Consider the following 14,903-nt stretch of genomic DNA (forward strand, 5'->3'; position numbering starts at 1 on the left):
TCCTGGCCTGCGCGGGGATTCTTGTCTATCCCACTTTAATTCAGTAAACCATCATTCAGTTAGTTCTTTTGTTCTGTACCCATCTTTTTTTTCCCCTCAGCAATAAGTTCAATTGTGGCAGGTCCACTTCCTTTGCGTTAGCTGTGCTTGACTATGTGTGTATACATAATGTATGTCTACATAACTACATGCATGTATATGAATGTGTATAGTGTGCATGTGTTTATGTAAGTTTGTGCCTGCCTATGTGCGCGTATGTGTTAGAGTAGCTGTTAGATACACATGTATGTTAAAATGTATTATGCAGTGCGTGCGTGTGTGTGTGTGTGTGTGTGTGGTCACATTTTGGTGTGTGTATGTAACACTGATGAAATGTTTTATGTTAACAAAACTGAGCGTTTTTGTAAAGCACCTAGAGCAGATTTCTGGATAGTGTGCTATATAAGTATCCATTATTATTATTATTATTAAATATAGCACTCGGGTCCACAGTTACATTTTCATCCGTCCCAAATAGTACACGTTCAACATTAAAAGATAATCTTTCTCAATGTGCTCGGCGCCTGCAGTTTAGTTTCAGCCAAAACAAACAAACAAACAAAACTTGACAAAACCAGACGAGAACCCACAAAGCCGACCTAGTGGCACATATTTCAAAATGCATTCCATATTGACATTTATACAACTGACTACTGAACAACATCCTTATCTCTAGATGACAAGCAGTCGCGAAGTATACTACCTTTGATTCAGACTGCAGGCATGCCACACTGACATGAACACCGAAGTATACTACCTTTGATTCAGACTGCAGGCATGCCACAGTGACATGAACACCGAAGTATACTGCCTTTGATTCAGACTGCAGGCATGCCACACTGACATGAACACTGTCAGATGAGGGTGCATGTGTACACCATAGCTATCACAAGCACACACATGTACATGCACACGAACGCACGCACGTAAAATCACACACGTGCGCGCGCGCGCGTGCGAACACACACACACACACACACACACACACACACACACACACACACACACACACACACACGCACCACTAAATGCATAACTTCGCACGCAGGCACACATAGGCACCAATACAAACTCGGTCTTTTCTGTCTGTTTGATTGATTGATTGATATGGATACTTATATACCGCCTATCCTCGGTCAGAGACCAAGCTCTAAGCGCTTTTCATACACGGGGACATTTGCACCACAGGCTGCCTACCTGGGTAGAGCCGACTGACGGCTGCCACTGGGCGCTCATCATTCGTTTCATGTGTCATTCAATCAGATTCAAGACGCACACACATACACACTCAGACAGACATGTAACATTTTACGTGTATGACCGTTTGCTTTTGTCTGCCTGTCTGAATGTACTTCACTCCTTTTCTTTTCTCTCTCTCTTTCACCCCCCCCCACCCCCCCCCCCCCCCACACACACACACACATACACACACACAAACACCCCCACCCCCTCATCCAACACTGCTTAGTTTTTTACGCCTTCATGCACACGCAAACACCAATTCTGACCCTGGGCAATATGCGGATGATAATACACACTCTCACGCACGCATGCACGGGCGCGCACTTACACACACACACACACACACACACACACACACACACACACACACACACCGTCTTATCTATTTATGTCTTGAGAATATCTCTTATTCTACTGACCTCAAAATCTGTCTGGTAGTCTCCCGAATCCAGGTTTTTCTTTCTGCAAGATTTGTCCACGTGCAGTGATTGTACGAAGCACCAGAACCGTCTAATTTGTGGGCAAGAAAATCGGCTTGTCAGGCACGGATCTGATGTAAATGGTGCAGGTCCCTGAGCAATATTCACGACGAATAAGGTAAGAAGCGATCTTGAGAACACGAGTAGTGATTAAGGCTCGCGGTGTTGTTCCCAACAGTGTGCAGATGTTCAGTGTGGATGTTTGCTGATGACACTGACGTCTTTAATCGCCAGCGACACAACTGAGGCACTGCAGGATGACCTTAACAGTCTACAGGAATGGTCAGACAAATGGCTTCTGTGTTTCCATCCAGATGAATGCCATGTCCTCAAACTGGGGACCAAGAAATCTGAGGCAGTGTACTACATGAAAGGGACTAGGGACGGGGAGGAGTTCAATGTCTGGCTACAAGAGAGTGCAGTTGAAAAAGACCTGGGCATCTTCGTCGACAAGGACCTCTGTTTCAAAGAACATGTCGGTAAAACAACAAAAAAGCCAAACCAAGTGATGGGAATTATTCGACCAACGTTCGATTTCCTAAGCCCAGATCTTTTCATTCAGCTGTACAAAAGCCTCGTGTGACCGATTCTAGAATATGGACACTCGGTATGGCAGCCCCATCACAAGACATTGTGCGTGGAGTGGTGACCTCGTGGTAATGCGCCCGCCTGGGAAACGAGAGAAGCTGAGAGCAAGGGATCGAATCCCACACTGGCCAGTATTTTCTTCACCTCCACTACACCTAGTCATTCGGATGGAGTGAGGCCCTGCGTGCAGCATGCAACTTAGCGCGCGTAAAAGAGCGCAACAATTGGGTTGTCTCTGGCAAACTTCTGCAGAAAAAGATTCACTTTGATGATATAATGATTGACATGATTGATATAATGATGATGATGGTGTGGATACTTACACAGCGCCTATATCCTCGGTCAAAGACCAGACTCCAAGCGCTTTACAAACACTGACAGAATCGTTTGCACATTAGGTAGCCAATCAAACACTGACAGAATTGTTTGCACATCAGGTAGCCAGCCAAATACTGACAGAATTGTTTGCACATCAGGTAGCCAGAAAAACACTGACAGAATCGTTTGCACATTAGATAGCCAGCCAAACACTGGGCAAAGCCGATTGAAAGCTATCTCTGGGCGCTCGTCATTCGTTTCCTGTATCAGTCATTCAGTCAGGTTTGGCACACACACCCACACACACACACAGACAGACAGACAGACAGAGAGAGAGAGAGTTGCAAAAAAATAAAACAAACAAAACAAAACAAACAAAACAATGGCTGTGCTGCATTGTGACATGACGCCGTGCTCTCCCTGAGGAGAGCAGCCAGAATTTCACACACAGAAATCTGTTGTGACAAAAAAACCCACAAAAACCCCCCCCAAAAAAACGTACAATACAATACAACACAATACATGTGCGACAGTCAGTCGTGTCCAACTATGACTCACATCAGAACAGCAGAGGAGGCAGCTGCTATCCTGACTGTCTGGGTTAGCATCTGATTATAGTGGAGAATGTCTTGCCTAAGTTACATACCCACTCTCTTGGCCAAGAGGCTTTTCAGGACAGTCCTCCTGTGTCGGGATGGTTCCCAAAGACCAACTAGCCCCCCAAGGCTGCAGCGCTGAGAGCCAGTGCAATCTTGCCTTCTAGTTTGAGAGTCATAGCCCTTCACAAAAAAAAAGAAGAAAAAAAAGAAGAAGCTGTAAATGACTTCCCACTGCAATGGAGAAACTATTGATCATACAGCTCTCACTTTGCTGTTGGCCTAACAACCGTGAGCTTTTGCAATACAATATAACACAACACCACTGATGCGATACAATACAGTACAATTAAAAACCTATTCTCGGGATTATTGGCCTTTCATGTCACTGCTGACATCACTTCCGTTTTTCTGTAAAGCGCCGTGAGCCTGCTCAACAACTTTTACACCCAGCATCATATCATCGTCATCATCATCATCATCGTCATCGTCATCATCATATCATCAGCATCATCGTCATCATCATCATCGTCATCATCATCACCATCACCACCATCATCATCATCATCGTCATCACCATCATCGTCATCATCATCATCGTCATCGTCATCATCACCATCATCATCATCGCCATCATCATCTTCATCTTCTTCATCATCGTTACTCATTAATTTCTATTCTCTTTCTCTTTCTTTCAGGGGCACACTGCCGTCCTGTTTTAACTCTCTCTATACGAACGGCGAAAGAGACGACGTTAACAGCGTTTCACCCCAATCACCATCATCAAAATATTGCAAGTGGAAGGCTCTTGTACTGAAGAGGTGAATGTTGACAAAGACTACCACAATTCTGACGACGGAAGCTAAAGGTTGGGTCATTCAGACACCCACTGGACATCCGAGGGGTCTGTGTAGAGGAGAAGAGAGGACTGGCCGTACTGAGTGAGTTAAACACGTCACGACCCATCAGCAGTTGCAAACAAACAAACAAACAAAAAAATCAACAAAAACAAAATTCTCAAAGGGCGTACTCTTTCGAATTGAAACAGATGCAGACGGGAGACAACCCAAAATGTCGGAAGAGCGAGAGCGAGGCTGTTGTCGCGCGGAGGGTCACCGGTGGCTCTAGGGCAGTGTGTGTGGCGGTGCTGCTGGGGGCAGTGTGTGTGCACGCGGGACTGTTCCTCGCCCTGTCTCTCCACACGCAGCGTCGGCTGCACAGTCTGGATCTGCAGATGTCGGCCATGCAAGAGGTGGGAAATACAGTGAGACGCACGCACACACGCACACGCAGTATACACACGCGCGGTATACATTACACCACATCACACACACGCATGTACTCACGCGCGCGCACACACACACACCACATACACCACACTCGTACAGAAACACATACACACACACACACACACCACACACACACACACACCATACACCACACACACACACACACACAGTTATCATATCGTATCGAATCGTCGAGCATCCATTATGCTGTGTAAGTGTATCCATGATCCATAATGCTGTGTAAGTGTATACACAATGCTGTGTATCCACAATAATGCGCAAGTGTATCCACGATATAATGGTGAGTGAGTGTATCCATAATATAATGCTGTGTGAGTGTATCCATAATGCCCTGTAAGCGCATCCATGATATAATGCTGTGTAAGTGTATCCATAATGCTGTGTAAGTGTATCCATAATGCTGTGTGAGTGTATCCATAATGCTGTGTAAGTGTATCCATAATATAATGCTGTGTGAGTGTATCCATAATCCTGTGTAAGTGTATCCATAATATAATGCTGTGTGAGTGTATCCATAATCCTGTGTAACTGTATCCATAATATATAATGCTGTGTGAGTGTATCCATAATACTGTGTAAGTGTATCCATACTATGATGCTGTGTAAGTGTATCCATAATGCTGTGTAAGTGTATCCATAATATAATGCGGTGTAAGTGTATCCATAATACTGTGTAAGTGTATCCATTATAAAATGCTGTGTAAGTGTATCCATAATACTGTGTAAGTGTATCCATAATGTAGTGCTGTGTACGTGTATCCATAATGCTGTATAAGTGTATTCATAATGTATCCATAATATAGTGCTGTGTAAGTGTATCCATAATGCTGTGTAAGTGTATCCATCATAAAATGCTGTGTAAGTGTATCCACAATGCTGTGTAAGTGTATCCATAATATAATGCTGTGTAGGTGTATCCATAATGCTGTGTAAGTGTATCCATCATAAAATGCTGTGTAAGTGTATCCACAATGCTGTGTAAGTGTATCCATAATATAATGCTGTGTAGGTGTGTCCACAATGCTGTGTAAGTGTATCTATAGTACTGTGTAAGTGTATCCATAAGATAATACTGTGTAAGTGTATCTATAATACTGTGTAAGTGTATCCATAAGATAATGCTGTGTAAGTGTATCCACAAGATAATACTGTGTAAGTGTATCCACAATGCTGAGTAAGTGTATCCACAATACTGTGTAAGTGTATCCACAATGCTGAGTAAGTGTATCCTCAATACTGTGTAAGTGTATCCACAATACTGTGTAAGTGTATCCACAGTGCTGGGTAAGTATATCCACAATGCTGTGTAAGTGTATCCGTAAGATAATACTGTGTAAGTCATCCATAAGATAATGCTGTGTAAGTGTATCCACAATACTGTGTAAGTGTATCCACAATACTGTGTAAGTGTATCCACAGTGCTGGGTAAGTGTATCCACAATACTGTGTAAGTATATCAACAATACTGTGTAAGCGTATCCATAATACACAATACTAAGTAAGTGTATCCATAATACTGTGTAAGTGTATCCACAATACTGTGTAAGTGTATCCACAGTGCTGGGTAAGTATATCCACAATGCTGTGTAAGCGTATCCATAATACACAATACTAAGTAAGTGTATCCATAATACTGTGTACGTGTATCAATAATACTGTGTAAGTGTATCCATACCTGAGCATCACCCCCCCCCCCCCCTCCACCCAACCACCCTCCCCCACCCGCTTCAATCATCACGAAAACACATTTCCTTTGCGGTGAAGGAGTCGCATCAGTTGCAGCTGATGGTGAGGGCAGCCGGGTCTCTGCCTACGGGAGACGGGGATGGGGTTTCACGTTCGAATCCCGAGAAACGAGAGGCTGTGGAGGAGGATCCGCTCCAAGCTTGCAGGCAGGTCCAGGTAGGTCTGACTGGTGTGTGTGTGTGTGTGTGTGTGTGTGTGTGTGTGTGTGTGTGTGTGTGTGTGTGTGTGTGTGTGCGTGCGTGCCCGGCAGGAGTGCGTGCGTGTGTGTGTGTGTGTGTGTGTGCGTGCGTCATGCGTGCGAGTGCCGTGCGTGTGTGTGCCGCTGTGTGTTGTGTGTGCGTAAGTGCGTGTGTGTTAAACTTTGATAATGAATAATTTACCCCCCCACTTACCCCCTGTTTTTTGACTCACTTGTGTAAACAAAGTGAGTCTATGTTTTAACCCGGTGTTCGGTTGTCTGTGTGTGTGTGTGTGTCCGTGTGTCTGTGTGTCTGTGTGTCCGTGGTAAACTTTAACATTGACATTTTCTCTGCAAATACTTTGTCAGTTGACACCAAATTTGGCATAAAAATAGGAAAAATTCAGTTCTTTCCAGTCATCTTGTTTAAAACAATATTGCACCTCTGGGATGGGCACAAAAAATAAAAAAAAGAAGCCTAATTATATGCAAACTGCATTTACTGTTATATTTATGTTTTTTGTATTCTCTAAACTTGGCACTTTGACCTCTTATTCTGACACAACAACAAGTCATTATTATCATTTTTTGTTCAAACAGGAACTTCTTTTGCTCAGCATGGAATTTTTATTTATTTTGCAAACGTTTTGGTGCAGTTAGTAAAAAAGGGAAATTACTCTGTAATTAATGCTAGGAGACTTAATTTATCACAAGTGAGTCTTGAAGGCCTTACCTCTCTTGTTTTGTTTTTTTCCCCGAGGAGAAAGTTGCCAAGCAAGTTTGCAGACAGGAGATCGGACAGGTGCTGAAGAAAGTCGCCGATGTTCGCCTTCGTTCTCAAAACGAGGCTGAGCGAGTGGCTGTGCGCAGGCGCATTGATGCTTGGGTGTCGACAGCGGCAGACGACATGCAAACACGGCAGACGACCGGAAGGAGGGATCTGGAAGGGGTTTTTGATGACCTCGCCAACGCGGAGGTAATATGGTGTGATTGAATTCAGTTTTCCACACATAGCCTGTTTCGCTGTTTCATTGTTCAGCCAGTCGCAGATAATGAAAAGACCAAGTCACGGTATTTTTTGTTGTTGTGAATTTGTAGTCAGAACGATGAGACGACAAACCGAGGTCCAGTGTCACGGTGAAGCACGTAAAAGAACCCACGGCAACGAAAGGGTTGCCCATGACGAAATGGGTTGTGCACCAGAGCTTTCCACTGGGACAGCAGGCGGAGTTTCACACAGAGAAACCTGTTCAGCAACCACTGAATCGGTTTCAGCCGTTTCTCTTTCGTTGTCTCAGAAAGGTGCCACTGTGATCGGAAAAATCCATATACACTACACCACATCTGCTAGCACTGCAGCACCAAACCCTTAAAGGACACAGTGGAAGAACCACAACACTGCGGCACCAAACCCTTAAAGGACACAGTGGAAGAACCACAACACTGCAGCACCAAACCCTTAAAGGACACAGTGGAAGAACCACAACACTGCAGCACCAAACCCTTAAAGGACACAGTGGAAGAACCACAACACTGTGCCACCAAACCCTTAAAGGACACAGTGGAAGAACCACAACACTGCAGCACCAAACCCTTAAAGGACACAGTGGAAGAACCACAACACTGCAGCACCAAACCCAGAAAGATTTTTTCCATTGCTCCCGCTGCGGTTAGGCTTTGAAACAGGTAGACGTTGGACGTCTGATCCAGTGTTCACCAGTGATCAGGGTTCGAGGCCCCGTTTTGGCACGAGTGTTGTGTCCTTGGGAAAGACATTTTTTTTACTCCCGATTATACTCACTCACTCCACCCAGGCGTGTATCGGTACCTGACTTCGGGAAGGCTCACACAGCGGAAGGAGAGGACTGGGCCTCGCCTTCCCACACCGAGCGCCAGACACAGTGGGTGTGAATTCACACAGATGGTCGAAAGAAAAAGGCTCTGGGACCTTTTCGGTTAGGCTAACCACTGTGGCCTGGCAGGTCTGGCCTTGATAGCTCCCAGTCTGAATGCAGTAGACGTGGACATCCCCATTCCTATCTCGTCGGTCGAAAGTGTGGGGATGCATGCTGACGCATTTACAGCAGTATTTGTGTGTGTGTGTGTGTGTGTGTGTGTGTGTGTGTGTGTGTGTGTGTGTGTGTGCTTGTAATATAATGTATTTGCCATTGTTTAGCTCTTTGTGACGGGCGCAATAGCCGAATGGTTAAAGCGTTGGACTTTCAATCTGAGGGTCCCGGGTTCGAATATCGATAACGGCACATGGTGGGTGGGTAACGGGTGGCAAAAAAAAAAACCGGCCATACACGTAAAAGCCCACTCGTGTCCACACGAGTGAACGTGGGAGGTGCATCCCACGAACGAAGAAGAAGCAGGAGAAGAAGAGGTGGAAGAAGAAAGCTCTTTGCTCTCCCTCCAAAGACGTTCCCCTGTTTATCCGTTCATGCGCACATTTTAATTCCCTGCCTTTCCGTCGACTGTCTGCCTTCCTTTGTTATTTATCGACTGACGTGCGTGTTTACCTTTGTTCACATGTGCAGCTCGAGATCTTTGAGAAGTACTGTGGGAATTCCTCTAAGATTTGTCTACCTGGTGAGCATTTCGACCAGTGGTGTACTTTGTCGTCGTCGTTGTTGTTCTTGTTGTCCATATTTTCATTGATTTTGTTTTTGCTGCTGTCACTTTGCTGTTATAGCTGTTGTGGTAGTTGGGCTTACGTTTGCTTTCCCTCTGTCTCTCCCTCTCTGTGTGTCTCTCTTTCTCTCTCTCTCTCTCTCTCTCTCTCTCTCTCTCTCTCTATCTATCTATCTCTGTGTGTGTGTGTGTGTGTGTGTGTGTGGTGTGTGTGTGTGTGTGTGTGTGTGTGTGTGTGTAATTATAAAGCCAGAGAGAGAGAGAGAGACGGGGTGGGAGGGGGACGAAACGAATTTATTACAAGAGGACAGGACTGCTTTTTTTTTTCTTTCTTTGTTTTTTTTTTGTTGTTGTTGTTGTTGTTGCATCCAGCCCTCTAAAAAAAAAAAAGCGAAAAAAACAAACAACAACAAAACAACCCCACCCCCACCCCCACCCCCCAACCTCCACCCAAAAAACAACAACAATAACAACAAGCAAACCAAAAAACCCAACAACAACAACACCAAACACATGAAAACAGTCATTGACAGGTCAAATTCCATACACAAAAAGAGAAGAGAGACAGAAAAACACAAAGAGAGACACACAGAGAGTGAGACAAAGATATATATATATATAGAGAGAGAGAGAGAGATACAAATAGAGAGAAAGAGAGAAGAGGAGAAAGTGAGAGACAGAGAGAGACAGACGTACAAACAGAGAGACAAAGACGGACGGACATACAAACAGTGTGAGAGAGACAGAGGGAGACAGACATAGAAACAGAGAGAACGACAGAGAGATATCACCGAAACCAAACGTGTTCCGGCGCCACAGGTGCCAAGGGCTCGCAGGGCGAGAAAGGAGCCACGGGATCCCAGGGCCTGAAGGGAGACAAGGGCACTGCTGGCGCCAAAGGTGACCGGGGCACCATCGGGATCACGGGACCCGGAGGTACTGTTGCCTGATGTATGGGCGTGGGCGTGGATGTGTGGGTGTGTGAGTGTGTGGGTGTGTGTGAGTGTGGGTGTGTGTGCGCGCGCGCGCGCTCTCATGCCACCTCTCACACACAGACACACACGCGCGCGCGCGATCCTTCTCACAAACGAGTTCTCTGTAAAGTCAAAATAAGCGCACACGATTTAAATATTGAACGAGGAAGAGTTGAAAACATTCCAAGAGAAGAGAGAGTATGTAATATACGTATAGTTGTTGAAGATAAGTTCCATTTCTTAGATACGTGTATTTTATTTCATAATTTGCCAAACCATCTAATTAAGACCGTACAGCAATATAATCATCTATCGGATGTGATCTATAGAAAGATACAAGACAATATCCTGAACCCTAGTGATTTAATCAATTTCTGACGACTGTCAGAAAACACTCGCCAACTATGAACACACATTTCCTTTGTTAAGGTTTTTTTTAAAGTCGAGTCGAGTCGAGTTACAGAGAGAGAGAGAGAGAGAGAGAAGCAAGCAAACAAACAAACAAACAAATAAACACGATGTTTTATCATTAATTTGTTGCGAGAGCATCTACAATTTGCCTTGTCATGGAAGGGGAAACCGAAAGCTACGATTGAGAGTTTTCACAAGCAGGGAGGTGGTGAGAGGGGGGCATGGGGTGGGGGGTGGGGTGGCGTATGGGGCTTCGTGAATGATGACAATCAGTGATAACCGAGACAAGACACACATCCTTTCTTCCATGTCTATGATAAAGTCGAACCAATCATGAGAGAGAGAAAATTATCCTGTCCTCCATAGCTGGACACTAATTAATGCGACACTGGGTAACATTAAGAAAAAGATATCCTCCCCTCCATATAAACGAAAAATGCGGCAGTGGGTAACAAAGAGAGATAAATATCCCACCCCCTCCATAGCTTTAAAAAAAATACGACAGTGTGACAAGGGGAGATAAATATCCTCCACAATATATCTAGAAAAAGTGACAGTGTGACAAGGGGAGATAAATATCCTCCACAATATATCTAGAAAAAGTGACAGTGTGACAAGGGGAGATAAATATCCTCCACACTATATCTAGAAAAAGTGACAGTGTGACAAGGGGAGATAAATATCCTCCACTCTTAGAAAAAGCGACAGTGTGACAACGGGAGATAAATATCCTCCACAATATATCTAGAAAAAGTGACAGTGTGACAAGGGGAGATAAATATCCTCAACTCTATATCTAGAAAAAGTGACAGTGTGACAAGGGGAGATAAATATCCTCCACTCCATATCTAGAAAAAGCGACAGTGTGACAAGGGGAGATAAATATCCTCCACTCCATATCTAGAAAAAGTGACAGCGTGACAAGGGGAGATAAATATCCTCCACTCTATATCTAGAAAAAGTGACAGTGTGACAAGGGGAGATAAATATCCTCCACACTATATCTAGAAAAAGTGACAGTGTGACAAGGGGAGATAAATATCCTCAACTCTATATCTAGAAAAAGTGACAGTGTGACAAGGGGAGATAAATATCCTCCACTCTATATCTACAAAAAGTGACAGTGTGACAAGGGGAGATAAATATCCTCCACTCTATATCTACAAAAAGCGACAGTGTGACAAGGGGAGATAAATATCTTCCACAATATATCTAGAAAAAGCGACAGTGTGACAACGGGAGATAGATATCTTCCACAATATATCTAGAAAAAGCGACAGTGTGACAACGGGAGATAAATATCCTCCACTCCATATCTAGAAAAAGCGACAGTGTTTAACAATCGAGATAAATATCTATGAGGAAAAGGTGACATTGTGTAACAAAGAGAGATAGATATCCTCCCCTCCACATCTGTGAAAAAAAAGCGATAGTAGATAAGAAAGAGAGATAAATAGAAGTATCCTCGATATCTATGAAAAAAACTGACATTGGACAACAAAGAGAGACATACTCGTATATTCCCCCTCGCCCCCCTCACCCCCCTCGCCCCCCTCAATATCAATGAAGAAAACGACAGAGGGTGACAAAGGGAGATGGATATTCTCCCCTGCTTGTCTATGATAAAGGTGATTTTCAAAGAGATACAAACACCCTCTTTGCATATCTATGATAAATGCGACCAATTGTTAACGAAGAGTAGATATTATCCCCCTCCATATTTATGATATGATAAAGTCAAACCAGTCACGAGAGGAAATAGACACTGTCCCCTTTTATATCCATGGATTGAAAAGTTTCAGTTTCAGTGAGGCGTCACTGGGTTCGGACAAATCCATATACGCTACACGACATCTGCTAGGCAGATGCCTGACCAGCAGCCTAACCCAACGCGCTTGTCAGGCCCAAAGTCGATTTCTTCTTCATAAGTTTGCCAGAGGACAACACTTGTGCTGTCATGTTTTTTCTCTCTATTTTTTCAGTGCGCCAAGTACATGCTGCACACGGGACCTCGGTTTATCGTCTGATCCGAATGACGTGACGCTCAGTTTGATTTTCAAGTCAAACTTGGGAGAAAGGGCGAGGGCGGGATTCGAACCCAGACCCTCACGGACACTGTATCGGCAGACGAGCGCCTTAGCCGTTCTGCTACATATCTCCCTGACCGGTTGGACAATTTAGAAAGGCACAACGGCTGTGTTGCACATCGCTTGTAATGAACGCTGATGTTACAATCATCACACGTCCGAAACATTCTACCATCTTCCTCATTCAGCACTAAGAGGCACGGTGGTCTTGCTTCGTTGTAGTTTATCATCACACTTACATCATCTTCTTCTTCTTCTTCTTGTCTTGCATCCACAGGGTTCAGCGGCACCTAGGGGGACGTTTCGTTCAAATGAACGCTAGTTTATCATCACACGTTACATCTTCTTCTTCTTCTTCTTGTCTTGCATCCACAGGGTTCAGCGGCACCTAGGGGGACGTTTCGTTCAAATGAACGCGAGTTTATCACCACACGTAATCTGTTGTTGTTGTAGTTGTAGTTGTTGTTGTCTTGCACGCACAGGGTCCATCGGCGCCAAGGGAGATAAAGGAGAGGCGGGCAGTGCAGGTGCACGTGGAACCAAAGGAGACACTGGTCCGACTGGTGCTTCTGGGGCCCCCGGTGTCAAAGGTCAGCTGACTGGTTTTGATAAAAGAATATGATTTCATTTCCTGTTTTGTTGGGTACGACATGTAATCATGCATCTGACATCCCCACCTCCCCCCCTTTTTTTTTGTCTTTTTGGAACAACGGATCATGATTGTCAGCCGTGTCCAACCATGACCACCAGAACATATGTCGTGTGTGTGTGTGTGTGTGTGTGTGTAGAGAGAGAGAGAGAGAGAGCTCAAGTCGTTCCAAATTGATTCACACTCCAGAGGAGAAAGCACAGAAGGGCAGGGGGAACCTACTAGATGGGCCACACACCCCCTCCACCCACCCCCCGCCCCCACCCCTCAACCCCTACTTTGTATCAGTTTCTGATCCAGACACCATTTCAATGGGGACAAAAATCTGTGTTCTTCACTTCTAAAGAATGCGAGTGATTAGAACAGTAACAACAATAACAACACATTGTTATTATGTTCTTTCAAGAACTGTGGTATGTGGTTAAGCTTAACTCTCTCCATACGGACGGCGAAAAAGACGAGGATGACATCGTTTCACCGTAATTAACATCATCAAAATATCACAAGCGGAAGGCTCTTATACTGAATAGGTGTTTGTAGAGAACCAATACCGCATTTCTAACGACGGAAGCAAAAGGTTTGGTCATTCAGACATCCAGTGGAAGTCCGAGGCGGTCTCTGTAAGGCAGGGGAGAGGACTGGCCGTCCTGAGTGAGTTAACTCTTTCACCAGCAGATTTCTGTGTGAGAAACACTCCCCAGGGCCAAGTATTTTCGAAACGATGCTCCCAGTCACAGGTTTCGGTTCATGTCAAAATGGACTTCATCACTTCCAGCTCGGCCAGGGGGGCAAAGGTTAGTCATCGTTCTGTTGGCAGGAAACTGGCTGCAGCTGTCGAGTTTTGTTACAATATATATATGTATGTATATATATATATATATATATATATATATATATATAAAAGAAAAAAAAAGAAGGTCTTATCAACATGACCCCACAATGTCGACAAAAGTCGCCTATGGCGGTGCACTAGGTCTTATCAACATGACCTCACAATGTCGACAAAAGTCGCCTATGGCGGTGCACTGTCTAGTCAACTAAAAGCCGCTATGGCAATGAAATGCGGGTCAATGTCAGGTGGTCAATGCGGGTTCCTTTCTTTTATTAACTTGCAATCGAGAATATGTAGTAACCTATAAAATGAAGTGATGTAAAAAATTTAAAAAAAACATGATTGTTGCTGTTCCGTGACGATGGGATGAAAAGGCGACAAAGGTGACACGGGAGAGGCGGGACACCCCGGCCAGAAAGGACCGGGCGGAGCGAAAGGTGACACGGGTCTTCGTGGTCTTCCAGGTTAGCGTCACTCCGGTTTGTCTGTCTGTCTGTCCCTTTGTCTGTCTGTCTGTCCGACTGTCTCTTTGTCTGCCTGCCTGTCTGCATGTATGCTTATCTGTTTCTTTGTCCGTCTGTCCGTTTACCTGACTGTCTGTCTGTTTGTTTCTATGTCTGACTGCCTGTCTGTCCGCCTGTCTGTCTATTTGTCTGTCTGTATGTCTGTTCGTCTGCTTTTTTGTCTGTCTGTCTGCCTGCCTGCATACGCGCCTTGTTTTCAGTCCGTCCGCTAGCCGTCAGAAGGGGAGACTGAGAAGGTGTTTGAGATAGGTGTGAAATTTACCGTTTATTTCAAAACAGTTGAGAGAGAGAGAGAG

General features: G+C 44.7%; 1 protein-coding gene across 4 annotated transcripts in view; it reads left to right on the forward strand.

Moving 5' to 3' along the window:
* The first annotated feature begins 1,739 nt into the window (after positions 1 to 1,739).
* The window catches only part of LOC143277849 (uncharacterized), a 29,258-nt gene continuing 16,094 nt past the window's right edge, over positions 1,740 to 14,903 (forward strand). Inside the window, exons 1-7 of one of the 4 annotated variants that reach the window (XM_076582772.1) lie at positions 1,740 to 1,878; positions 4,311 to 4,514; positions 6,337 to 6,474; positions 7,257 to 7,472; positions 9,037 to 9,088; positions 9,950 to 10,066; positions 13,085 to 13,192. In XM_076582772.1, coding sequence (XP_076438887.1) covers positions 4,311 to 4,514; positions 6,337 to 6,474; positions 7,257 to 7,472; positions 9,037 to 9,088; positions 9,950 to 10,066; positions 13,085 to 13,192 — 835 coding nt within the window. In that variant the 5' untranslated portion in view covers positions 1,740 to 1,878. The remainder of the gene's footprint in view (positions 1,879 to 4,310; positions 4,515 to 6,336; positions 6,475 to 7,256; positions 7,473 to 9,036; positions 9,089 to 9,949; positions 10,067 to 13,084; positions 13,193 to 14,903) is intronic. The other 3 variants (XM_076582773.1, XM_076582775.1, XM_076582776.1) reach the window with 3 other exon arrangements.

Source organism: Babylonia areolata, chromosome 35 (assembly GCF_041734735.1).
Source record: "Babylonia areolata isolate BAREFJ2019XMU chromosome 35, ASM4173473v1, whole genome shotgun sequence".
NCBI classification, from domain to species: domain Eukaryota; kingdom Metazoa; phylum Mollusca; class Gastropoda; order Neogastropoda; family Buccinidae; genus Babylonia; species Babylonia areolata.